Source organism: Hetaerina americana, unplaced genomic scaffold (genome assembly GCF_022747635.1).
Source record: "Hetaerina americana unplaced genomic scaffold, ioHetAmer1.1.p SCAF_5, whole genome shotgun sequence".
NCBI lineage: Eukaryota > Metazoa > Arthropoda > Insecta > Odonata > Calopterygidae > Hetaerina > Hetaerina americana.
In genome coordinates this window covers 65,325,708-65,353,632 of record NW_027287095.1, presented here as the reverse complement: position 1 = coordinate 65,353,632, position 27,925 = coordinate 65,325,708, and the positions used below count along the sequence as shown (strand labels likewise).

General features: G+C 35.4%; 1 protein-coding gene across 2 annotated transcripts; it reads left to right on the top strand.

Annotated features, from left to right (window-relative positions):
* Positions 1-69: 69 nt before the first annotated feature.
* Positions 70-27,361, top strand: Gas8 (Growth arrest specific protein 8). 2 transcript variants are annotated; one of them, XM_071592735.1, is made up of 10 exons: positions 70-165; positions 6,006-6,256; positions 11,012-11,129; positions 11,805-11,948; positions 12,152-12,412; positions 16,086-16,253; positions 19,872-19,958; positions 22,989-23,087; positions 26,173-26,283; positions 26,590-27,361. In XM_071592735.1, exons 1-10 carry the CDS (start codon positions 163-165, stop codon positions 26,848-26,850), a joined length of 1,503 nt encoding a protein of 500 aa, XP_071448836.1. In that variant the 5' UTR covers positions 70-162; the 3' UTR covers positions 26,851-27,361. The 2 variants fall into 2 exon arrangements, with proteins under 2 accessions (XP_071448836.1, XP_071448837.1); XM_071592736.1 differs by having other exon boundaries at positions 26,173-26,287; positions 26,590-26,690.
* Positions 27,362-27,925: the final 564 nt, after the last annotated feature.

Genomic DNA, 27,925 nt, shown 5'->3' with positions numbered 1-27,925 from the left:
AATTGTAATAATATTTGTAAGTTAAATATTTTGAATATAAATCAACCTTTTTCAATGATTATATATGTTAGTATTTTTGTGGTTCATTTACTGGCGTTGTCATAGCGACGAACGTTGAAATATTGAAATCTACTTGCCCCAACCAGCCATTCACCCAGAAAAATGGTAAGTATACCATGAGTTCTAGTTCTAAATACTAGTTTTTCCAATTACTTTTGACTGCTAAAATGAGGCACATCTGCTCGTGGCTTCACTTCTCGTAATTTCAGTTAGCATTTTTTCCAAGAAGTAAGGGGTCATGGTTGGCGTGAACGAGTGATTTCAAACATTTCTATGAACTAACGGGGATAACGATTTTCTGTTGACCTTTTGTATTAGCATTGAAATAGTGAAAAATAAGGGGACGCATTAAATTTGCTCCAATTATTTTTGTATTTTGGCATCGAAGACATTTAACCTGAATAAAATTCTCTCAACTTGTGTGTGATTATTGGTGAGTTGAGAAGTAAGGATAGTGGGGATAACTGGAGTGATATTTATAGAGCAACATACTGCATAGGGGTGGTTATGATATTAAATAAGAAGGTAGAGGGAAGCATCTGACATTGATGGGGAATCGGAATATGACTGTAGGTGAGAGAAGACAGAGTAGTGAGGTTGGGAACTATGAATGCAACAATTTCAGAGTGTAAAAATCATTCGCCTTGACTGGGATTCGAACCCAGATCCCTCAATATCCGGTCGACTGCTTTCGCCACTTAAGCTACCGAGGCGTCCTCTTAAACTCTGAACTTAAATTATATTATTAAATAAAATAGCTATTTGAAGTGGCTAAAGCACTCGACCGGATATTGAGGGATCTGGGTTCGAATCCCAGTCAAGGCGAATGATTTTTACACTCTGAAATTGTTGCACTGAAAGCACATTAGCGGATGACTCCGTTAAAAGTTACTGTTGCGGCATCTCCCGCAGTTTCTTTTGAATTGGGAACTATGGTTTAGGAACAAGAAATGGCAGTGGGGTGAAAGCAATAGAGTTCGGTAGGAGATGGGTTAATCATAGTGAACCCTTGGCTTTGACATGTATGGCATAGGTATACATGGATGTTTATTCTCTGGATATCATTTCCCATGTGCACATATTGTATGTATTCCAATGTATACATGGGAAATGCCTAGGGAATCAGGAAGATATCAGTTAGACTATAGTTTGGTGAGGGCCAGGTTGAAGATCATTGTGATCAATTCACAAAGTTTTCTGAGAGCAGATGTGGGCCCAGGTTACAATTTAGTTATTATGAAATGTGGTGTCTGATTCAAAAATATAAAATAGGGGAAATGAATAAGGAAATGGAATGTTGAAGCATTTACCGGATCAACAAGGACGAAATATCAGCTGGATGTAGGGGAAATTATGAGGGAGGAAAGTCAGAGAGTTCAATATATCTGCATTCCCTTAACATTCACATCTCTTTAATAAATCAAAATCCAAGATTGAAAGCAGGATTTTTGTTATGTGCCATGTAAACACCTGAGCTCAAAAGAATACAATTTTTGACTCCATATATGTACATCTACATTATACCATGTGAATCAGCATGTGGATGTGTGCCAGATGGTGTTATTATGCCAGTTATGCTAGTACGGAAGGAATTACATCTAGATATACTACATCTATTATAAATCTAGACAACATCTGTGCTGAACAGAATGAATCTTTAATTTATTTAATGAATAAAGAATTTATTTTTCTGATCTGTGCTGAAGTTATTAAGACTTTTATATGGAATAGACCATAGCCATTTCTATCTAGAAAAAGTATTAGGCGGGAGGAAGTGCAGTAGTCCAGGGGTAGAGCATTGGACTACTAACTGGAGGGTCCGGGTTCGGTTTGCGGTTAAGTCTCTGTGGACATTCTCAGTTCTACCCAAGCTGTGTGATTTTTTGGGTACCAGATCTTCCTGGGAAACCATAACCAGCGCAGGGAAAGGAACTGGCCCCATTACCGTGATGTGTTAATTTCAGTGTCATTGGGCTTAGTAGTGGGTGAACTCTACCATCACTTACCAAACCAACCTTCGGGTTGATCACTGTGTTTATGGTTTAAGAGTCTACTGGGAGAAGGGAAGGGAAGTACTACACAAGGGGTAAAACTTACTTATTGATGATGAAGTTGCTGGAATTTGACCATGAGAAAGCACTTAAAATTCTGTATGAAATGTACCTTCTTTGAAATAATGGGAGGTTGTGAAAGAAACCTGAAGAGGCTATTAGGTTCTTAAATGTGTGTTATCTAGGGATTGCATCATTTAACCTTTGTAGCTGAGATAAATTGCAATATTTTCAGTGTAACATAGCTCTTTACAAAAGATTTTTATTAGACTGATGAGGAGGAGCCAGTTAATTTAGAAGTGAAAAACTGACAATTTGTGTTTAAAATGGTGAAAGAGAGTGGCTGTAGTGGTGAATAGGAAACTAGAGAGAAGGGTGCTAACTATGGAGTAGGTGAGGAACATTGAATATAACTGGGACGCATGTCATTTTGTACTTTGTGGATTTTTAGAATTCATTCAAACACATAGAGTGGACTTTGGTATTTGCATTTGCCGCAGTATATGGTAGTAGCCTAGAGCTATGGGCAAATTATTTGAAACTTGTATTCGAATCAGATGGCTTAGTTAAGTTTGGAAAAGTAAGAATGGGGATCAGTAACATTAGATTGGGGAGTGAAGCACGGTTGCCTGCGTATGGGAGTATTTTTCAAGATGTACATTCAGGGAATGTTAAGGTTGGCATGGGAAGGGTTTAAATAATGAAATATTTAAGTCAGATAGGTAAGCAGATGATTAATCAATAGTTAGTTAGACAGCCAATGGGTTGCAGTTCTTATCGAGTGCTTCTCAGAAACAATCCAGAAAGCATGGGATGAAGGTGAAGAAAATGAAATTAATGAGTCCCTCAAGAAGTTGAAAAGCTAAGTTAAACACTGAATTAAGAAGGAATAAGCCAAGTACAGCAACTTAATTACTGTATATGGTCCGAGCCTTAAAGGAGATGATTGTAGTAATGGGAAGATTGTTAGAAGGTTGCATCAGCAAAAGAAGCATTTACCAGAATAAAAGAACTGATGACATGTGAGTGAAGATATTTTGAGTGAAAGATTAGCAAAGACTTTTATATAGAGCATAGTGCTTAATGGATGTGAAAATTGTTATCGTAACTAGAGGATAGGGGGATGTTGGAGGCTTTAGAATGTGTGTGGCAAAGAACAGAGAAGATAAATTGGACAGGGAGGAATGCAAATATTGAAGTTTAAAATTTATTTACTTATTTTATTCATTTATCGACTTAATTGGGTGAGGTTGAGACTAATAGTCCCTTCTTCCACCTAACTCTACATTACTGACATTACATTGAAGACAATTGCATACAACCAAGCCCTAGATAGAGGGAAATCCACCTAGGTGAGAATCTAACCCATGTCCTCGGGGTTGGTAGGCGAGGACGTTACCCCGCAGCCACCGCGGCTGGCGAAATGGGGTGGGCAAAGAGAGGAAATTGTTGGTATGAATCTGAAAAAGCCTGGTAAAATGGGTGTTGGGAATGTGTATTGAAAGGCAATGTTATTGTGTATTAAAATGTTGAAGGTCATGTTAGAATGGAGAAGGTTGGGTAGAGGAAGGAAGAGAAACTTATTAGACAGCATGAAGACAGCAGGAGTTATCAAGAACAAAATAATGGAAGGTACAAAAATAAAATTTTGATGATACATAAAAGATAATAATCACTTGGGACCATCCAGATATGTGGAATACATTAAATGAATGGTAAACAAATCTGAAGGAATATATGTAGTTACCAGAATGTGTCATTTTTCTGAAAATTTCAAATAAAATAAGGAATAATGAAAAATATGCTGAGAAGAGTTTTCAAAAACTTTTTTGAACAACTCAACATGTGTATTGCTCACCAAGGTCATCACCTGGATTAAATAATTTTCAAAACCTGATGAAAATAAAATGGTATTGGATGTAGTTTTCAGAAATGAAAACTTTTTTTTAATCATCTTAGTTGGTTTTTTACAATTCATCCATAAAATCAAGGACTCCATTCTGCCTCACCCTTTTGGGGGTTTTCTAGCGTTCTTTTTGATTTGTATGTCTAAAGATGGGGAAGAATGTGTATCTCAGTTAATATTCTAAAGGAGATGACTAGTAATTTATTATTCACTTAAGAAAGAAAATAATTAATGTTGGCTTTTGAAGTGTCAAACATGTAGAAGATGTAATTAACTTGTTGTTTGTTAGTCTATTCTACTAGAAATGTCTTGTATTTTTCTCTGATCAAATATGCAATGTTAAAATAATAAACCAATGAAAATTCCAATCATAATTATCCCTGTGCTGGTTCCCCATACCACAAGCATTAAATTTATCACTTGCATACTATTAAACAATATTAAATGTGTAAACTGTGTTAAATTAAACTGATATTCAAAATAATTCATTAGAGAGTTGAATTGCCTTTTAAACCTTGATTTTTCAATGAATTATATGTAATGACAGGAATTATAATAATATGAACCATAAGAGGAAATATATGACCGCTGTAATACACGCATTTTTCATTTATGTAAGCTCACAAAAAGAGAAAGTGAACGATGCAATGAGAAGTCTTTATCATAAAATTGTGACTTGCATTCAACAACTCCATAAATTTGTCATTTTCATGAATGTTTGTTTACGAATTCATCCTTATGGAATTAGATTCAATAATGGGGATTTATTACATACTTAACAGGTATTCTTAAAATTTTATCGCGAGATGTCTCAAAAACCCAAAAGAATCCAGAATGCACAACCAGTGAGTGCCCTTTAATGTATATTAGGAATAAGTGGGACCTTACCACCCACCTTTGTGGTATGCCAGATGCATGCCTTATACCAATTGGAATATACTGTAGTAAATATTGTATGGAAAATGCTTCTCTGAACACAAAAGCCTTGGTATACTACCTTAAACTAGTTCTATTACTGGGCTAGCTCATAATTTCCTAATACATATTCAAAAATAATGCTACATACCTAACTTTTCAAGAAAATGGCTTTAAATACAGTACTGAAGTATGCATTATTGTCATCTGGATATGGACTTAAAAAAATGATGATTTATTGATATGATGAGATTGTGATATTTTATTTTAAATTTAGCAATTTATTTTTTGTGTTTACTTCATACGAGGGTCATCCGGAAAGTAGTACCCGTTCGTGAAATAAAGACACAAAAGTAAATATTAACAAACATAAAAAATTTTATTTGAAAGAGGATACTTTAAACTACTTCTCAACATAATCTCCAAGCAAATTAAGGCATTTGTCATAACGTGTGACAAGTTTCTGTATTCCTGCTGCATAGTCCTTCGCCGCCAGCTCATTGAGATACGCGAGGGACCCATCTTGCACAAATTTTTGCATAATGCAGATGGTGTTTAACAATTTCATGAACAATTGTTCGAGAAACATTGGGAAAATGCTCACAGATGTCATCAATTGTGACGCGCCGATCGTTCCTCACGAATTCGTCAACTGAGCTCACCAGTTGGTCTGTAATGACAGACGGTCTCCCCGAACGCTCATCGTCGTGTGTGTTCCCCCTCCCCATGTTGAAGTTGCGACACCACCACCGAACAGACGACTCGTCCATTACATTGTCTCCATACACCTCCTTTAATTGGCGATGAATATCACATGGGCGAACGTTTCTTGCATTGAGGAATTTAATCACTGCCCTCACTTCACAACTGGCGGCGTTCTCAATTTTTTTAAACATTGTAAACAATCACAGAAACAACACAGGCAATGCTAGCGTCACGCAACTTGCACGCAACAAGCCACTGAAGCTATCTGACCTCGTCCAGCGGCTACTCGCGTCGTCAGCACTTCATGCGGCACGAACGGGTACTACTTTCCGGATGACCCTCGTACTATTTTTATATTTTGATTACAGCCTCCAAAGAAAGCAAAGGGTGCAGGTGGAGGGAAGAAGAAGGCAGGTGGAGGTGGTACTGGAGGTGTAGTAGATGGGGTTGACACTTCCGAAATGAACCGTGAGCAGCTTGAGGCCCATTGCCATCGCTTGAGGGAGGAGTTAGAAAGGGAACGAGAAGAGCGAAACTTCTTCCAGATTGAAAGGGATAAGCTGAAATCTTTCTGGGACATAACTCGAAAGGAGCTGGATGAGACAAAGGCCGAACTTCGGTATGCATAATTTTTTGATGCTGCTAAACCCCAGGAGTTGATGAACAAATTCATCCAATTCCAATGCATGATATAATGCCAGAAAATTTTCTATATAATAGCTCCTATTAATTGTAACTTTATTTGGAAAATCCAGCAAATTCTCATTTGAATTCTTGTGTAAATTTCTCACAAAAATATTTTTTGGCTTTCTAAATTACTTTTTCATTGTTAATTTATATTGTTACGAAGTAACACTGTTTAGTTAGCTTTGAGTAACTTTCAGTAATTGGCATAATTTGTCTAATTGAAGAGTGTGGTTCAACTAATATTGAATAATTTTTATTTACTTTCAAAGTATAAGGTTATATTTGTACAGAGTGAGCATGGAGACCAATGAAAATGTTGAATGGTTAAGAATCTTAAATCATGGAGGCAAAAATTCGAAATTCAAATAAGAAAAATCATGGATTAGGTACCTAACTTATTTAAAATAAAAAGCAATGGTTATAGAGGACAGGCCCCTCAAAATAATAATGTTAACAGCTAATTAAATAATTGTAATTTAATTCTTTAAATGAATTGAAAGTAAATCTGTACTCTTTTGGGAATCCTGAAACTACAAAATGCCCAGGAAAAGTTTCCCTTTAAAAGTACAAAAATATATTTCAAACTTTGTACAGTTGACTTTGGATATTGGTAAACTGCATGTAAGGAACCAAGTTACCATTAAGGTGGCAAAATAAAATTATTAATATATTCTATTGTTTTAGACTTCACTTCGTGGAAGTATTTAATATCCATACTGAAAGGAAAAACTTTTACTTTTCCACAGATTTTATCATACGGTACAACGCGTTTCACCGACTTGCAGCATCATCAGGTACAACATCATCACGTACCTGATGATGCCGCAAGTCGGTGAAACGAGTTGTACCATATAATTAAATCTTATAAATAAAGTCTTTTCTTGTAGTATGGATAAAATTATTAATGTTCCCTCTTTGACAGCCTCTTAAAAAGTAAAACAAATTTACATTAAAATTAGATGTGATTTTGAATGTCTATAAGAGCATGTTGTAAAGCTTTAATTATTACCAAATAATAATCAAGATAGAAACTTTTGTTGTTCTTAGGACTTCTCTCCATTGTCATTATCCATTTCTCCCAGTTTTTCTTGACCTTTTATTGGCTGTTGTTGTAAAACTCAGCACGCAATGCATCAAAAACTATTGTTCCACCTCTTGAAAGGCATCATTTGTGTCGTCAAATCTCTGGCCCTGTTGTGATTTATTGAAATCTGGGAATAAGAGAAACTCGCTTGGGGCTAGGTCAGGAGAATAGGGTTGATGTGGCAAAATTTCAAAGTCTAAATGGGCTTTGATTCCTCAGCCTCACCTTGAGATGAGTGAGCAAATGCATTGTCGGCAAGAAGATGGCTTTTAGTGATCATACCGTGCCATTTCTTTTTCAGAGCATCATACAATTTATTCAGCAGTTATAAATTATGTTAGTTTTTAAATTGGTATAGTATAGTAGTATAATCAAATGCATATGCGTACAGGTAGTTAATTCAGTTGAAAAACTCTAAAGATTTTCAGATTGATTTTTCAGTTGAAAATGACAATATCATCATCTGAAAATGAATATCATACAGATCCCTTTTTGTTTATACAAGGTATCAATTTTTGTACTCTAGAGTAAAATTTTTATTATTCCATTCTTGCTATTTACCTTTGAAAGCCGACAATATCAAAATAACAATTACCCTAAACTGGCAGAATAGCGTGCTAAAACTGTTGCATTCAAGCACTAAAATAAGAGGCAGGAACTATAATAAAGTAGTTAAATAGTTGTGTATATGTTGAAGTAGGTTTTTGATGGACCCAAGAACTAAGTATCACTACACTTATGGCCCTTCCCCCAACATGAATGAAGTACCCTAAATTTGGAGTGTCCAAACTGCCCCCTAGGATGGCCATGAATGTGGCCCTACAACTTCAAACGCATTGCTAAATTAATTACTAATGTTTAACTATGTGCATGAACAGATATTTTCAAGAACAAACCACACCAAGGGTAAAAGCAAGACGAAAATTCTAATGAAGACCTTAAAACCTACGTCAGTGTGATGAGAGTTGTTCTAGTACAGTGTCAAATATGGCCCTAATTTTGTGCTACTGTTTACTTTTTGGTAACAATAACTTTAATGATGATTATTAGATATGTATATTTTTTTAATTTGTTACCACAAAGGAATATTAGGATAAAATGTACATATTAAAGCACAAATGTACCCTTTATAATTTTTTCTAATATAAAAGCAGATATTTTTTAAGATATTCATGGGCCTCTTTTTGCTCATTAGCTTTCATTAGTGTTTGCACTTTCATTGAGGCCTAAGGCAGTTTCCCTTTTGCCAAAGTGGACTCAGAAATTAGAAATTACGAAAGAGAAATTAGAAATTACAGAAGAGAATTGCATCACTCCCCTAACCCATCACATTGCATTAAACCATTTTTGAATTCCACATACTTCCTACCACCTTTCATTCTAGTCAGAATATTCAATATTTTCCTTTCTCCACTCATTTACCTTCTATTCTCCTCTCTATCACTGTCTAATAACATTTGACATTGCTACTCAATATCCCTACAGCCAAATTACCTGTCTCCTTTGAAATCTCCTAGCAATGCTCTATCCTCTCATACCATTTCTGGTATATCTTTATTAATTTTTCTTTCCATCCTTCTCTACACCCAGATCTCAAAAGCCTCCATTCCATCTGAATCTTCTGACCTTAATTATCGATTTGCACAAGCATTAACCAGGATGAAAAGGAAGGACTCCCTGGAGGCAGTAGAGAAAATTATGAGTGAGGACATGGGATGGGTACACTAGAATAAAGATGGAAACATATCAAAAGAGGGATATCGAAAGCTGCAAACAAAACTGTAGCAACAGTATATAGGAAAAGGAAACCATGGGTTACAGATAGGAGAGATACTATTAAAGATACCTCAGGAAGATTATTAATTTGACCAGGAAGGATTCATGAGAGGTGGAGAGAATATGTAGAGGAAGCATATGATAAAGAGATTAGGTCAGCAAGGTAAGAAAAAGAAAGAGAATGTAACATAGAAGAGGATGGAAATTTAGGGAATCGTAATCCAGTAGTAGGACTGTGGGGATTAATAAAATTCCTGTGGAACAACTAATTGGTTTCGGAAGAGTTTTTATCAGCTAATTCATGGGTATTTATTTGGAAGATTTTGTTAGATCCGTGTTAGTTCCCATCCCAAAAAAGGGAAAGGTAGGCATATGTGAGTGCTACAGAATAATAATTTTGATCTCATTTGCAGGAAATGTGTTACTGTGGTTAATGATGGTAAACGATTACTTAGGGGATGATCAGTTTGGGTTCAGGAAGGGGAGAGTGCTACCATATCAATAGTGAGATTACTTATAGTAAGGAATATCAGAAACATTTGTTTCATTGATTTTGAGAAGGCATTTGGTAGAGTAAACTGGGTAGAATTGATGAATGCGTTGCAGTTAATGGGAGTAGATTCAAGGGATAACAGAATTACCCTCAACATCAGCGATCTCAGACTGCACAGGTGTGAGAGGCATTGGAGAGTTGTTATGCAGTGTTAGGAAGAGTGGTAAGACACGATTGTCCATTATTATCTTTAATTTTCAATATATATGTGGGGAAATGGTAAAAGAGACGTGTGAAAATTGGAGGTAAGAATGAAGGTTGGTGGAGAATTCGTAAAATCAGTTGAGTTTGCCGATGAGCAAGCTTTAGTTAGCCATTCAGCCAAGGGGTTACAAAAATCGCTGAGCACATTAGTAAATCTGATGGATATGGTATGGATAGGTATCTAGGTTACAGGCATAGGATAGGAATAAATGTAAACAAAATATAGTTAATGAGGTTTTTGTGTCGGAGAAAGGCTAAGTGAAGCATTAAAATTGCAGGGCACCTAGAATAGGTGGAGAATTTACCAATCTGAATAGTTTTCCGGAGCAAGATGGTCAAAGTTAAAGGGACACAGGGAGAAGTTTTGCATTAGGCAAAGCAGCTTTCATAAGGAGAAGGGAAAGATGACATGGGCATTGGGTAAGGATGTTAAGAAAAGATTAGTGTAAAGTTTCATATAGTACATTGTTTTGCTTGCCATGGAAGAATCGTTATTGAAGCAAGATGATAAGCATAAATTGGAGACTTTTGAAATGTGGATGTCGAAAAGGAAGGTAAAGGTAAAATGGACAGAAAAGACAGTAAACGAGGAAGAGATGGTAGCAGAGGAGAGGGGATTATTGGTAGAGATATAAAAGAGACATGGAAGGTGAATTGAAGGCTTGGCATTTTGATTGGCAATGGGATGTTGAAGACAGTGATAGAGGGGAGAATGTTAGGCAAGCAAGGAAGGGGTAGGAAAAGGATAGGCATGCTAGACAGAATGGAAAGAGGGAAAAAGTGTGAGAAATTGAAGAAGGGTTTACTCTAGTGTCAGATTGCAGGTTGTGGTTTATTAGGAGAGGCAAAGAAATTATTGTTCTGCCTTTGCTTAATCTGTGTTCATCCAAAACTACCTTAAACAATAAAATAGCAATAATAATAGCAAATCATGTACAAGAACAAGAACAGTACTTTACTGTTCTTGTTCACGTAAGCTTAATTTTTTTGAGACTTTCTTCATATATTGTTAAATATGTCTCTTTTGTTATTTGGTTCCTAATTCTGCTTTCTACTTCCAAATTTTCTAGAAATAAAGATCGAGACATGGAAATAGAGGAGGAGACTCATCAATCAAGGTTGAATTTTCTGAGACAGACAATTAAACATCTTCAATATGAGCAGCAGAATAATTTAACTGAAGTTAAGGTTAGTAATAACTCCTTGCCTAATGATGAGTCAGATAGCCATGAAAGGGTTTAGTGCAGAGAGAATATAATTCTGAGCCTTATGTAAATTACAGTGTTAATGAAAGTGTTGCAATTCCTCTGGCCCAGGTTCTGATGTTAAATTAAAACATGGGACTAGATATTATTCATAAACTATCTCGAAACTTATGACTACATTATTATAGCTTCCTTTTTTATAATTCAAAGTGAATTGAGCTGCTTTATCAATGCATATTTGATCAAAAAATATTTTCATCATACAGTGTTTTACCTAATTTATTTGCTTTTGGAAAAATTGGGATTCCATGATAGATATATATATTTATGACTTGTTTGAATAAATAATATAACTTTCAGTGTGCATATTTTAATTTTTAGTGAAAAGTAAATGGAGGTAATGCTGTCAAAACAATTAAATGTTTTACTAAAGATCTATTTTTATCCTTTAAATAATAATAATAGGCTATGCTTTGGTCAAAATGCAACTTGATATAAGTCCTTCTTATTTAGACTTATTTTTCAATTATGAAATAAGTTTAAAATTCTTATGAGGATTTTATTTTCTGTCAGTTCATTAATCATAATTTATTCTGTGATCTTGTACCTACTTTCATATTTCTAATTCTTATTTTTTTCATTCTTGTGACTTTTTTAGGTAGAGAACATGGTAGCTCTCAAAATTGCTCAAGTAGCCCACCAGGAAGAGGAGGCAGAATTAGTGAAAGATATTCAGAAAATAAAAGAGTCATATGAAGAGAGAGAAGTAGATCATCAGGAGCAGTTGCATTCATTGCGTTTGGTTAGTAAATCAATCATTCGTGATGTTTCAATGTATTAGTCTTTCATAAATTATCACAGAATTGGGATAAGTAGACTTTAATATGGATACTAAATGAAGATTCTATTCTCATGTTAGCTGTGATATAAATAATATTTTCTTCTGTTTGAATTAAAAATCCCATTTTGATGATTTTCATGTACTAATTAAGTTTAAATTTATAGAAACACAGTGAAGAGATAGCAGAGATGCAGGAAAAATTCCTTAGAGAGGTGAAGGAAATTGAAACAAAAGCTGAGAAGGATCTACTTACTTTAAGAGAGGAGTTGTCACTCACCCACCGTATGGAGTTGACAGAAGTTGAAGAGCGAAAAAATAAGCAAATTGAAACACTCATTCAGAATCATGAGCAGGCATTTACTGATGCCAAAAATTACTATAATGATATAACTCTCAACAACCTCTCTCTAATAGGGAGCCTTAAGGTGAGTTCTTATCATAAACTAAAAAAAATTCTCTCCTATTGAAGAAATAATTGTGAATATGGGTGGTATTTTTCTCTATTTTCAAAATGTTGATTCACAAGTATTTCAACATTGTTTTTCAGCTCAGAAAAGACATTTCCTTTCCCATGCAACATTCAAAATGTACAATATTACCTGACCCATAAGATGCACTTTTTTACTCTAAAATGTGCACTAAAACCAGCCTTATGAGCCGAAAGTATAAGTGTATGAACTTGTCCTACAAGTCACAAGCCGATTCACTGGGAAAAGTGCTATATTAAGCATTTTTCCTCTCATAAGGCATAGAAAATGGTTATCTTTATTACAAATTTTGATAATAGCCCTGTTTTGAGCCGGTAGTAAGCAATAGAGCTTTAATAATCCCTTGACAGTACTTCCTAAAAATTCCCAATAAAATCATAAGTCCCTTTCTATTTCGTGTAAATAGAAAGGGACACACACAGAAATTAAGACACACTTTTACACACAGAAATTAAGTGTTGCAAAAAAGTTAAAAATAGAATAACCACATGATAACAAAAGAGAGAAAATTTTCATTGGGTATTGCATTTAAACTTGAAGTCGTGAATTATTATTCAGAGAGCAGAAACAGGGCAGCTAAAAGGCATTTTAGCCTACTTTCGATGGAGAGGATGATATGAGAATGAAGGAGAGAGTAAATTTATTTTGTGAATGCCGATACGAATAAAAAAGTTAACTCTCATATTCTCCTAATGGTCGGAGCTTGAGGGGCATTTTAAGAACTTATAATACATCATAGGAACAATGGGGTTACTGTTTCAAGAGTTATGATTTTAATTGAAGCGAGAAAACTAGCCATAGGCATGTCTACCTGTATTACCAATTTTTCTTGGATAATGTCATAATGTTAAGTATTCAATTGTATGAATGGTCTCTACACGCATACCAGAACTACAATAGTACAAAAACTACATCTTGAATACAAAGAAAGGTGATACAATTCTACGGAAAAAATAACTGTGTATGATTTTATCAGTAGTGATGATTCAATGAATAAATGCTTATATGGTTGCTAATTTTTGTATGCAACAATTCTATTTACTTTTCATCATAGTGTTAACATTAAAATACTTCTCGGTCTAATCCAAGAATTATTTGTAAATTTTAACCTGAAAAATCATATTGCATCCTAAGGGCTGGGAAATATGGTAATTTTTTCAATATGTCACTTACCCATAACTATCATTATTTCTAATATAACTATTTTTCTCTTTCCCTTCCAATTGTAATGCCTTGTTTTTTGTTATCTTTGCTACCAGCATAGGCATGGAACGATTAATTCTGATTGTCCCCCTTGGGAGGATCTAGGCCTAAGTGCCTGTGAATAGGCAGATGTCTGAACATTACCTTGTTTGATCGGTCTACATCATGATTGTCATCATGCTTACTCCCTTGCAACTTCAGCCCCACCTCTTTGAATCCAATGTCTTCTTTAATTGTTTATTAAGACAAACCAGAACCCATTCCTTTGTTCTTTTGTGATGTCACCTTCAGTGGTTTGTTGCCAAGTATGTACAATGTTACTTATTAGCGAGTAATGAATTCCATTTTTGTTTCCCTCATTTGTGAGGTTTTGGTTCTCTACAGAAAAATTTTTCATGTGTCGTTGAGGAACTTCATCCATGTTTTGTACTTTTTTTGTTAAATAGTTGAGGGAACAGATAAGTATAAAATGGTGAAGTTCCCCTCAGGGTTGCCAGATTTGGTCATTCACAGTCAAATTGGTTACTTTTCTTTACCTCAGATATCACCAAGTTACCTTTATTGGCAACTTGGTGGGCTACTTGGAGCTCAGGCATTTTCAAATTTCAGTTTTTTCAAAAATCTGTTTCTGTTCTACATGGCTTAACTAAACTTCTGTTTCATTGTTTCAAAAAAGAAGCAAACCTACCCATTTGGCCTTTTATAATGGTTGATGTGTGTGACTCCTTCCCTGTAATCAGACAGTTATGCCAAAAGCCAATTAGAGGAGCATGGGTTCATACATAGGCTTTAGTCTGAGTGCACTCATAAAAATTGTTCTGGTGGAATGATTTTCTCCAAAGCCAGTCATCAGTGATGCCAGAAATACCAATGCTACAACTATTTCTACCTTGTGCCCCTAATGACTAACAGAATTGCTGACTTTAAATGGATAAGCATATTAGTGAAGTCATTTGCCTGTAGCATACATATTCTGGAGTAAATCATAAATAAAACTTGTTTAAAAATTTTATGTTCATCCAAATAAAAATCTTGATGCACACTTACCACAGAGGGATGACTTCTGTACAAACAAGAGAATTCCAAGTCATTGAAATTCAGCCTGGCTACTATATTGATGGGAATAAGTCATTAGAGATTCAAATGCACAATCACATTGTTTTTCAGAGTTGCAGTAATTATTATATTTGAAAAGTAGGAAATGTACCTCACTCATGTTGCTGTTTCATCAATTTCTCACCTTCTACACAGTTTCTCTGCTAGCATTGACCTCTTTCACAGTGAAGTCCTATGTCCTTGTAGTTGTTTGAATGGTGTACTTTTCAGTTACTTATCACCTCTTTGAGGGTTAGATAATGAGAGCCAAGTCTTGCGATGGAGAAGAAAGGCTCCAGAGTTAACCAAAAAATCTTGTGATGGAGAAGAAAAGCTTAAGCTTAAACTGAAAAGTTTGAAATATAGTAATCCAGGTGTACTGGGGAATGATTGTGATTTTTGCCATTTTTGAGATAAAAAACAATTGGGTATGCCATCATACTGAGTGTCTATTTTGGGAGAGAAAGGTAACAGATTCCTCACAGATGCAAGATTTTGGATAGAATTCAGGGAAATGGGAATTTATGCTGGTCACATTCACAGTTTTGGATCTCCACAACATGGTAACAGAACATATGGTAACTGAAGCACTCTCATTTTAATCTCCATCTTTATGTTTGGTGAGTTTGGAATTGGCCTGCTGGTATTGTATAGCATTCTTAAAATAGGGAAAACAAAAAATATTCAGAAAAATGTAATATTTTCTTTTTCGTTTATAATTGGGCACACTGTATGTGTGTTTGATACTTAGTCACTTTTTTTGCCATCAAAACCATTTTTACACCTGTTCACCGCTGAAATATACAAAAGTTAATATATATTGCTCAAATATTCAGATAAAATTTGCTTGAAGTAGATAGATAATCTACTGCAGTGAAGTGATGGGCTGTAATAGTCACATAGTGTTGTGATGTTGAGTAATACATTTTTTTGAAGGAAAATTATAGCAGTAATGATATACCACCACATGCATCAACCCAAAGGTTGATTTTGATAGTTGTGGGTAGCACTCACTAACTGCTTAGCCTAATGGCAGGAGAAATTCATGCATCAGGGTTGGTAGTTTCCCCGTCTTGCCTCTGGTTTCCCAGGAAGATCTGATACCCAAAAAATCATAGAGCCTGGGTGAAGCTGCAGGGGCCAAGAGGCATCACTTGCGATTAAACCTGGGCCCTCTGGTCAGTAGTTCATTACTCTATTCACTGGGCCACTACATCCCTAGTAGTGATATATATTTTTAAATTTACTTTCATCTTGGCCCAAGTTCTTATTTCTTATTGAAGTGGAGTAATAATATTTTTATAACTTTCAGGAAGAATTAGAAAATCAAAAGCAGCAAGGTGAAAGGATGGAAAGGAATGTTCGAGATGTTCAGGCTGAGAATAAGTCTCTCATTGAGCCTCTTAATATTGCAAAGAAAGAAGTGACTGAGCTGAAACGCAACTTACAAAATTATGAGAAAGACAAGATATGTCTTTCTGTGAGTATTCACTTCAAATGTTTCACAGTGCATGACTGGTCTGATAATATACCATGCATGATGATACAAATGCTACTATCTGTGGACAGCTATTTGTTTTCTGATTTCCATATTTGTAATTTTTAATCTCATTAAAATATCTCTCATTTTTATGTGATTGAATAGTAAAAAAAATTATGTCACTCTATTCTGACAATATTGAAGAGCTAGTGTGTAAGCTAGCTTGTCAACCTGCCTGCCATTCGAATTAACCCTGAGGTCAAAAACCGCATTTTTCAAAGTCATTGAGATTATACTGTCTATATTATCAAAGAAAGCACATAGATTGGTTAGCTTCACCTGGTGGCTACCAGTAAAACAAAGCACAAATTATGTAATAATACATGATCTTCCCCAAAAATAAGTAGAATTAATCCAGGGAAAAAATATTTTGTCGTTGAAAGTAAAAATTACTAAAATTCTTTTAAGTAGCACCCTTTTGCATTCACACTCTGAGGCCAGAGCATCAGCCAGTCGTGGTATACTTCCTGGAAGGCATCAATGGAAACCTTATTCAGGCACCTCATCACGGCCTCTTTTGCCTTCTTTCTTGTTCAACATTAATTCTTGAGAAAAAAGAAGTCCGGTAGTCTCACATCATGGCTGTAGGGCAGCTGAGGCAGCATTTCCACCTTGTGCTGGACCAGGTACTCGGTCGCGAAGAAGGTGGTGTGGGATGGCATGTTGTCACATTGCAGTTGGCAGTTGGCAAAGATCAGCTTCCTGACATGTTACACTCTTTCCCACAGCCTTTTGAGGACTTCCACCTAAAACTCACTGTTCATTGCTCCTGCTCCTGTGGCACCAGTGGCTACAGTGCTTCTGTGGCACAAACTCTTTGTGATAACATTATTTGAGTCAAAAAAGGCAATTAGCATAGTGACCCTTATATTTGGGATGGACTCTTTATGTGACAACACAACATTTTACAGTTATTGCAGGTTACTTGCTGATTTGAGCACGAGGTTTGGGTTACACTTTCCCAGAATTAGTGAATCCTATTGAGTATTTTAATTTTGAGTCACTTTACAGTAATAATTTATGGATTCAGTTTGATGGAGGTTCAGAGCTTCATTCCAGGTAGAGGTTGACAGGATCCCCTTTTTCCCTCTGGCATCAGGTTTCACTTAAATGAGTCAAGGTTACTCATCTTGATGTGTATGAATGAGTGGGAGAAACAAACACAATTGTGTGACTGCTGCCTAAGTCCATCATACTGCGGAGGACAAAATTAAAGGACCATATAGCAGTTAAAACATAGCAGACCAACAATTACTAATCAACCACTTTATTTTCGGCACCTACCCAAGTAGAAGTTGACCCCATATTTATGCTGACATTGAAGAAATCAGAAAAATAGCAGGAAATGAAATTAATTTTCACCACAAATAGATCATACTTGTATCTTATTTATTTGCAGTAGGCAGCTAAAAAAATTCTTGATTTCATTTTTACAAAACGCTCTCCTTACTTCTTCAAGTTGCTGGCCTCACTTGCTCTAATAACTTCTCAAGACTATAAATAGTGAAAATGCCAGAATTTACACACTCTTATCAACCCGAATAGGAGCTTACCTTCATGACTGTTTATTTTTTAGATAATAGCCCCTAAATTACCTTTAAGCCATGCATATGATCTGCAAAGGTGCATTACTTAGTCCTCAACCAAGCAAAAAAATATTCATGCTGACATTGAATGTAAGGGAACAGCATGTGAACATAGATATAATGATTGAAAAACCAGCATTTACATTTACAAAATCGGTATTGCTGCCCTCAAATTCTACCTTTGTCATAAAATTTTAAATACTCATATTAACTCACTTCATCAAAATGTCTAATGGCAAAAGAAATATATTTTATCTCTAAACATTATTTCAGTCATTTTTGCCTATCTACTTCTCAAAAAACAATAGAAATTTAACAAGAATTCTCTGCTAATGGTCAAGATAAGGGTAATTCACCCCTTTTAAAAACTGGTCCATGGGATTGGCAGAAGAATTTATGAATGGTGAGGATGAACTTCCGTGTCAGAATGTGATTTACTTGTGGTAATCCCCACTGCCTCACTAATCACCTTACCCATACAATGTAGTTATACTTAGTAGTAGTAGTATTTAGTGGAGGCAACAGACAGCTGAGGTCATTTGCGCCTTAGGGGTTAGACAGGAAAGGATGAAGGGTGGAGAGAAACCCGGCATCGGCATTAGCCTACTCTTAACGGAAGGCACCAAGGGGTCCGCGGCTTAACGTCCCATCCGACGGATGGCATACTCACTCAAAGTGCTCTCCACAAAGCACCTCAAGTAGGGATCGAGATACCTCTGAAAAATATTCAACACTGCCTGGGCCCTCTGGGAGTTATACTTTCTTTATCCATTTCTTTCATGTACTTTTAATGCTTCCCTGTTGTTAATATTGTTCTACTGTTCCATTTCACTGTCCTATAGTTTGTGGTCATATTCCGTCTGATTTTCCACTGCTGTTTTCTTGATTGTTCAATAATTTCATTAGATGAAGGCTGCAGAGGGTTTGCTGCCTCTGCTGCTGGGGATGATATCCTGCCCACTGTGCCAATTGCCAGAGTTACTGGGATATTTTATCCATTCAAGAGTGTTTTTAGCATGACACTATACCATTAACGGTCACCTATTGGGATCAGATGCTCTTGCAGCTGCCTCACTGAGAAACAAACCCTTGGTGGACCTTGGCTCGTACCTTTCAACCTCTGGCATGATCTTACCAAGAGTACCTAATGATCAATGCCCCTGCTGGCCGTGATCTAGGGATCACCAGCATGCACAAGCCACCATGTCATGACTGTAGTAAGAGAATGGTATTTATCGATGGCAGGGTTTAAATGAATTTCTAACTATGATTACAAACAAATATATAGGTGATGGGTGATATTGATAATAATATAAATATTTTCCAAAGCAACTTTGCAAAGGAATAATTATTAGTATTTTTCTCAGCTGGTCATCATCACCAGTGTGGAATTAATGATGCCAATGAAAGATAGTGTAATTCCCATAAGAGAGCTAAGCCCAAGCAAGACTCACCGTTGATTAACTTAAAGTCTTCCTTAAACATAGGGCAAATTAATAAATCTTTCAGAGTAATTTTCTTTTTATGATGGTCAATATTTGACATGAAGTATTTTGCCTTTAAATGGCAGTGGAATACAAAAAATTCTAGAGGTCTATAGCTTGCCAAAACTGCTAAGGTACACATATGATCCCTGTTTTTCGATGAGCCATTTAGTAAATGTATATGAGCTATATAAGCTATTTAAAAAATAGAAGTGAAGGTTCCTAGTAATATCAGGTTTCATTTTATGCGGCATTAAATTTATCAGAATACATGAGCCACTAAGGGACTGACGAGATGTATATACACTGGCCAAAATCCTGTAAACACCACTTCAACCTGAAGATGCCTTCCTTAATGGGGGAGAAATTGTTATTGCCAAGTGCTGACATAATCAGCTTAATTCACATAAATAAAACCTGATGCATAAAATAGATTGCTTATTTAATGTAATTCCTAATGAATTATTGTAATTGTATATTTTTAACAGAACACAAGAATTAAATTGAAAACAGCTGAAAAAGAATTGGAAGACCTCAGATCAGAAAAGGAAGTCTTGGAAGTACGTTTTCAGAAGGTAAGTGTAATATTTTCTGAGAGAACCTGCTAAGGTTGTCCTTTAGGTATTTAGGTTTAGGTATGCATGCTTACTGAACTAGATGAATGAGAGAAGTAGCACCTTTCCACCCTGTTGACCGTTAGATCCCCACAAATGACTATTTTACCTTAACCTTTCTTTAAAAGTAAAATTTTTGAATTCCATCCATAGGATATGAGCCATGTGAACCACGAGGCCATTTATGAAGGATGAATTTGGTCAGAAGACTTCGTTATATCAATATTGAGTCCCATCACAAATAAGTGAAAATATGATGCAAGGAATACGGTGGCATAATTTTGATTCAGCATACAGCTTAAGTAGTACTAGGATAATCAAAAAAAGAATGAAAAAGATGGGTAAATGATTAATAGAATATGAGTTGGGTTAAAAAAGAGTAGTGGGTACACTTGATTCCTTGCAATAATGAGGTTTCTTATCAAAATAAATATAGAGTAAAACAAAGATGTATTTGTTTTCATGAATTTGAAGAAGGCATTCAATAGAGTAAATTTGGTGCAATTGCAATTAATAAATGTACAACCAAACATAGGAGTAGACTAAGAGGAATAGTAACTTACCTGAAATTTGAAGTCAGGGATAGAAAGAAACAATGTAATTGTAATTATTTGTTTGCTATTTTGGAACTAGTTTCTTTCACACTTGTAAAGAACCTGCATAGCAGAAGGGGATTATTGGTGAAGTCACTATTACTCTTCAGGCACATCAAAAGGAGGTAGGTTAATCTCCAATTTGAGATTACTTTTGACGTCTTCAACTAGACCAAAATTCTACTATTGATGGTAAACTTAGACTGGAATCCTATGACAGAAGGATAATGTAATTCACCCAAATAAAACCAAGTCACTGCAATACGAATAAAAAATGGTTGCAAAATAAAAGCTAAATAGAGAAGTCGCACAAGAAAGCATATTCTCGTCTGCACTATTCTGTATACACATGAATGGAAGAGACAATAAATAAACAATAAGAATGGGCATCAAAATAATTAATGTAAATGAAGAAAAAGTAAACATTTACTGTTTTGCAGATGAAGTTACAGCTGTAGCAGAAAATTGAGAAGACTTTAAGGCATCCTTCAATGCAATGAAGAAAATTCTTCAGGGATTTATCTTGAAAAAATAAAAAAATGTGGGGTAAAGCACTCTTTTGATTAGAGTGGTGGATAAAGTGAAAATCAGACGAAGAAGACTTAAGTTGAGATGACCCTGAAGATTGCATGGGTATGGGTTGAGAAACAAGGAATTTCACAGAAGTGTAAAAAAGGGAAAGGCATTGTGAAGCTCTGGAAACCATCAACCATGCGCATCATTTTGAGGTCAACACCCCATTTCTTTGAGAAAATAAGTGAAAAACTCTAGTACTTGAAATTGGACACATTGCATACAAGCAATATATTTATTTCAATAATATGTGTAGCTAGCAAAATATTTTCTGAGAAAATTATACATGTTTTCTTATTTCATCAACTTGTCCAGTGGGTAACATGGTTACTAGCTAGTTTAAATTCCATTCAAGACATAAATTATGAATTTTCAGCTTATTTCATGGTAAATGATGAGGTATGGCTTCATTGTAGTATGTAGGCACATGGATGGTACGGGAACAGTTACCCCAACCTCCGAAGTCCAGCCTCACAGATATCGCAGAAAACTCCTGACTTTTTACATTAATATAGGAGAGGGTTTAGATGTTTTGACCTAGTCTGAGAGATGAGGATCATTGCGATATCTTCAACATCACTCTTTCATGCAGAATGTGATTTTTTAATGTGAGACAATTTGGGAACTGGGAATATCGCAACAGAATTTCCTTTCCAATCCACAAGATCTAATGTCCTCATATCCAGCCCTATACTCCACTGGTCTCTCCCATGTTCCTTTCAATGGTCATATATCTCTGTCACTTACCCTCCCCTCCTCTTAATTGCCATCTGATTCTATAATTGCCTCTGATCTCTCTCAACACAAGTCCTTCTTCTCGCAAATATCATTTAATACATCCTCCCATTACTTTTTCTTCGGAATGTATAATATTATGTGTACGATTTTATGTGACACTCAAACACAATTTGACTATCATTTTGGAACTAGTGCTTTGCCAAGGGGTTTGGCATGCACTTCTCAAATTGACGACAAATGACATTATATTAGACAATAGGAGGAACTGAATGAATCCAACCTGTAGAAGTGAATATTACACTTCTCAGAAAACAATTTAATTTATCAGCCAAATCAAGAAGTCAAACGAGTTAGGTGGGCAATGCACTCACCTGCCATCTCGAAAGGTCACAAGTTTCTGCCTCTGACATTTGATATTGTGTCAATTGTGGTGGTTCAGCCCCTGGGAAATATGACTGCAAGCCAAGAGCTTTTTGGGATCCCAGGGGATACACAGACCACCAGAGATCCCCGACTAGTACAAAAATATAGTTTTCATAGGTTTGCCTACATGGGCTGGAGTACATACTCTGTTACTCAGGAGAGAATCAATCTTTTGTTTAAACTATGGTTCATTCTGTAAACTATTGGAATTCTACAGATATACAACCATTATTAATAAAATAGTCTTCAGTTTAATGAATGATTCACAGTTGTCGGAAAGGAATTGTTATGAGGGTATAGTTCTAGTATAAGGCTAATCTCAGGAATATCTTGTTTTGTAGGTTCCACAACTTAAGTTTGATTTGTCCAACCCTCCCTGTCACCTCCGCCATCAAACCCTATCACGCTGGCTATGACACTGCTTCAAAGCACTCAAACTCAATTGCTGCTTCTCCCGTCGATCTTCAGTCACATGACAATGCTTTTTTCTTGGTATTTAACTGAAGTTTCACTCCTTAATGTATAAAATTGTGAATTGTTAAAGAGCTGTATTATCAATTTACATATTTTATTTGCCATTAATGTTGACTTTTAGTATTATTTTCTTAAATGCCAACCTCAAACTGATATGATTAATGTTTATTGTAATTTATTTCAATAACAGCTTCAAAGTGAACATGAAACTTTGGACAAGAAGTTCACTTCTGGCGTGCTTGAAATTCAACAGAGACTAGGTTTGCAATCGGAGATATTGAACAGTAAGGTAAGAGTTGGAAATATATATTTATTGAATATTATGAATTTTTTCCAATGAATGGAATTACACCTTAAGTATTAAATGAATCTTGATTAGCAAATAAGTAAATAATGAATCTGACACTTTTCCCATCAAATCACATTCTTAAATAGCTACTATAGAATGATTGAATTGGAATTAATACCAGCAGCATTAAAAAAAGACAAAAAAAGGCCATTTAAATTAGGGACTATATTGAGGAAAGGGAAATTAGAAAAAATAAAGCAGGAGAGGGAGAGAGAACATTTATATAGTTAAGGTTTGTGCAAGGCGAGATGGAAGGATAGTAGGGATTACTGGCTATAGAGTACTGCATTACTGAGGGGAAGAGAGCCAGCGAGAGGTTCCAATAGTATTGAACAATGAGATAGGAGGAAGAATGATAAGCATTTATCGATTGATAAATTTATGTGAATTTAATGCACTATCAGGATAATGCATACGAGTATGGCTAAGCACAGATTTAGGAATGGCATTATTGATTCATACAGTTTCCAGGGGGGTTGATGTGGATTCAGATTGTAATTTAGTACTAATGATTTGCAATGTCAGATTTGACAGGATAAAACATATAAGATGGATGACAAAATGGAATGTTGAAGAATTGACTGGGGCAAAAAGTGGGAAGCACATACCAGGAGGCAGAGGAGAAACTGATGAGTGAGGACACGGAGACTGTGTGAACACCTTGAAAAAGGGATATGTATTGCCACAAATGAAGCAATAGGAAGAGTAAAAATGACATTGATAAGGTAAACATGAATGGCAGATGAGATGATTAAGAAGATAGATGAGAGAAGGAAATGGAAGAATATAAATACAGAATTAGGGATTACAAAGAGTTGAATCATAAATTTGATGTTTTGAGGCTCTACTTTATGTAAATTCATGATCACTTAATTACACTGAAGTCACCAAGCTGAAATAAACTTGGCATTTTTTCGCACAAAAAAACTTTAAAATACTACCATTTTTGATGCATAGGTGACATCATCAGGTATACAGTAAAATCATACATGGCCCAGACATTTATGTATTCTCGTTGGGAGGGGCATGAGTTGGTACAATGAGGTGACTGATGGGGGAGAGGATTAGATAATACTTTCCTTTCTACACATTGTCTTTTCCCCTCCCCCGTCAGCCACCTCATTGTACTAACCCATGTCCCCCCCCCCCCTTTGTGGAGTAGATGTTTAAAGAGGTATGGGAAGAACTGGAAATAAGAATGAAAGTCAGCGGGGAATTCATAAAATCAGTTATCCGCTGATGATTAAGCTTTAGCAATCCAGTCTAATAAAGTGTTGCATTCATTGCGAAGGACATTAGAAAATCAGTATGATAGGTGTGGGAGTGTGGAGGTGAGAAGAATTGCATAAGGCAAAGTAGCTTTTATAGGTAGGAGGGAATTAATGACAGGGATGATGAGTACGGTTATTAAGAAATATTAGTGAAACTTTTTATCTGGAGTTTGGTTTTGTATGAAACGGAACTTTGAAAAATTAAGGGAGGTAGAATGCATTTGGAGTTGAAGGATTCATTGTAGTATTGGGTGTGGTTGTCTTATAGGCAAGGTCTAAAACCCTTTGCATTTTTACCAGAAGCCTTTGACAAATTTTATAAAAAAACATTAAGTTTGAATCATCAGCATATATTATGGAATTAATGCTTTGGCCATTTGTGTTTTTCAATGGTAGGCCATTAATAATTAACAAAAATAAAATAGGTCCCTTTATTTAGCCCTGCAGAACTTCTATGCTAATAGGATGGGAATCTGATGTATATTTTCAGATTTCAGTGTAAGTTTTACTATCTGTGATCTTCCAAATAAATAAGCCTTTCTCTTTAGCAAGGCTATGCCTCTGATGCCCTCTTTATCAGCTTGCCTAAAAATGAGGGGATAATGAATGAGATCAAAGGTACTTGTAAAATCCGGGAGCAAAGCAAGAACTTAATTCTGGTTATTCAAGGAACGGGTTATGGAGCTGAAAGAATTCATAAGTACTTACTCAGTAGATCTGCCTTTTTCATAACCCCATTAGGTATTAAAGGTACTTCAAGAAACCCTACTAATCTTAAATGAAAATTCAACTCAAATAGTTTTGGAAATTGAGATGAAAGAGACATTGGTCTATAGTTATTCATATCTGTTTTTAAGACTATAATTGTAGGCTGGTATAATAATCTCACTAATTTTCAATTGGTCCGGAAAAATTCCACATCTCATGATTTATTATATAAATTAAGGGTTGAATTATATAATCCTTCCATTCCAACAACTTTCCGGGCATTCTATCCATCCCTGGAGAAGATTTTTTAGAAATCTTCTAAGAGCAAGCTAACACCTCTTTATAACCACAGGAATATACATACATAGAACGTTTCTGGGATGATATTGTGATAAACAGTTGACTATTTTTGCCTCCCAATATTTTTCTGGATTTTTGCATAACTTAAAACAGATCCATTCATACTGTTTGAAATCAGTTTATAATCAGTGACAATTGCACCTAATTTATCATAGAGATCAGGATTTGAGCTATCTACCCTTTTATTATTCACTTTGTCCATTATATTCCATTCTTCTTTTCTTTTGTCATTGGCTGGGTGGTCTGGTATTATCTGTTTTTTTTGGCCTGATAAGGACACAACACTCTCTTCATTTTGAGATTGTTGGACTGCACATCAGGAGTATTTGATAATTTGCATAATCAAGCTTTTTCTTTGATCATTCTAGAAAGTGCAAATATGCCATATGTAATTTTTTGCACTCTAATAGTTGGAATAGCACATTCAAATAAATAATTGAATTTCAAGTAAACATATGAAGGTAGATTCAAAAGAATTGGCTGAGTTGACTTCTGCCCAAGTCTCGTTTTACAATTCTCAGGTCTAAATATTGCTCCTAGAATTCACTTTTTTTTCACACAAAGATGAATATTCATTGAGTTAATCATAATTGAATTCCTTTCCTTAACTCTGACTTTGTTAATGATTAATCATTGTTACACAGTGTCAAGAAATTAAAATTTGAAATATAAACATTTATTCCAAGGTGATTTCACTCCAAGAAACCCTGGAAAAAAAGGAGGTGCTAATTCGACAGATTATAGAAGCATCAAACCTTGATCTTAATGCAGTTGCTGGTATTACACTTCAAGTAGAGGTAGGTAAGTACTCTCATGTTCCCCAGCAAAGAAAATGATTGACTTAGAGCAATCTATGCCTTGTTAAGTTTTTCAAGTACAGAAGGGCAGGCAGTGGGCTGATTTTACTCCTTGAGCACTTCATCTTCTCATTTTGAAATCATAGAGGACACAGTAAAGCCCATTAACATATTGCACAATACTCCTCAGTCATTTTTCATGGATCTTATGATACCCTTTGAGTGTTCTCTCTTCCCATCATACCCAGGATTGATGAATTAGAAATATAGTTATTTTTTAACTTGGTTTTGTATTTTATCTCACAGGATGTGCTTGAGCGAAAAGATGCTTCCTACCGTGAACTTCAATGGGAACTTTCCCGTGTAACCAAAGCACATGATGATCTCATTTGCACTTACGAAGCCAAACTCCGTCAGCTGGGAATTTCTCCATCGGAGTTAGGATTTGAACCACTCCGTGTAATGGTTGGGCTTCCTCAAAGTGGGAGTTCTACTCAAAATGGTTCCCCTTCAACTTCAAAGAGGAATCGAATGGGACCTGCAGGACTGGTGACATTCAACATCTGAGGTTGCCAAGACAAAACTGTCATTATAGGCCACCCATGGTGGATTGGTGAGGCAAGTCAATATTGTGCAAAATATTTTAATGTGCCCCAGTTATTTGCAATTTACATTTGTTTGAAAGATTCTTTGAATAATATTTTGTGTGTGTAGATTGTATTTTGGTCAAATTTTTGTTTGTTGTGATTTTTATGCCTGAAAGGTAGAAGATAAAGTGCATTAGGTGCATATGATATATGATCCTGACAGGTAATAATAAGTGTGAAAGTTATACAGTATGCGTGAGGAGCATACACAAAATTAATCAGGTGATGAGAAGTAGCCTTGATGTTTAACCAATTGATTTCCAGGCACAGGCCTTATTCTTTTTCCATCGACTTTTTAATAGGTTCCGATTTCAGCTGTGAAATTCAATATTGTAAAGAAATGAAAAATTCCTAGTGCCCGAGAAAATGCACTTAATGCTATAGTAATAATAAGTGTCTGGAAACATCAAACGTGAATTATTCTTTTGAGTTTTTTGGAGGTGTATTTTATCTTTGCCAAAAATATTTAAAATATTTTATCTATGAAATTTGACATGAAGTAATACGTTACCACAATGCCTTATGTACAGCTCCAAGGACTAGTAGGGTAGGGCCTGCTACATAACATTACGTTTCACTAGGGCATACATTGAACTTGGTGCCATAGACAATATTCAGGAAGCTCATAATATACACTATTGAAGGAGAAATGCATTTTTTAATGAAAATGGATAATTTAAAAATCTTATTAGTGTCTATTAAAGATTACCAAGAGGAAATTCCACTTAATGATCATATTCATAAGCCCATGGACATTTGCTGTTATCATGTACTGACATGAAAGATGCTGCTGCAAAATGATGTAATTTGTAAATGAACCCTCTGAATAAAAAATAATTCACCATAGCTAGGAAAATGTATGCAACTAAAATACCAGGGAATGCAAGATGGAATATACGTAAATCAACATTAATGTAGGTTATACAATGCAAATATTAATATAATATGAGATGATGAACTAGTCTGCTGCATTACATGGGTAATTTTCAAATCAA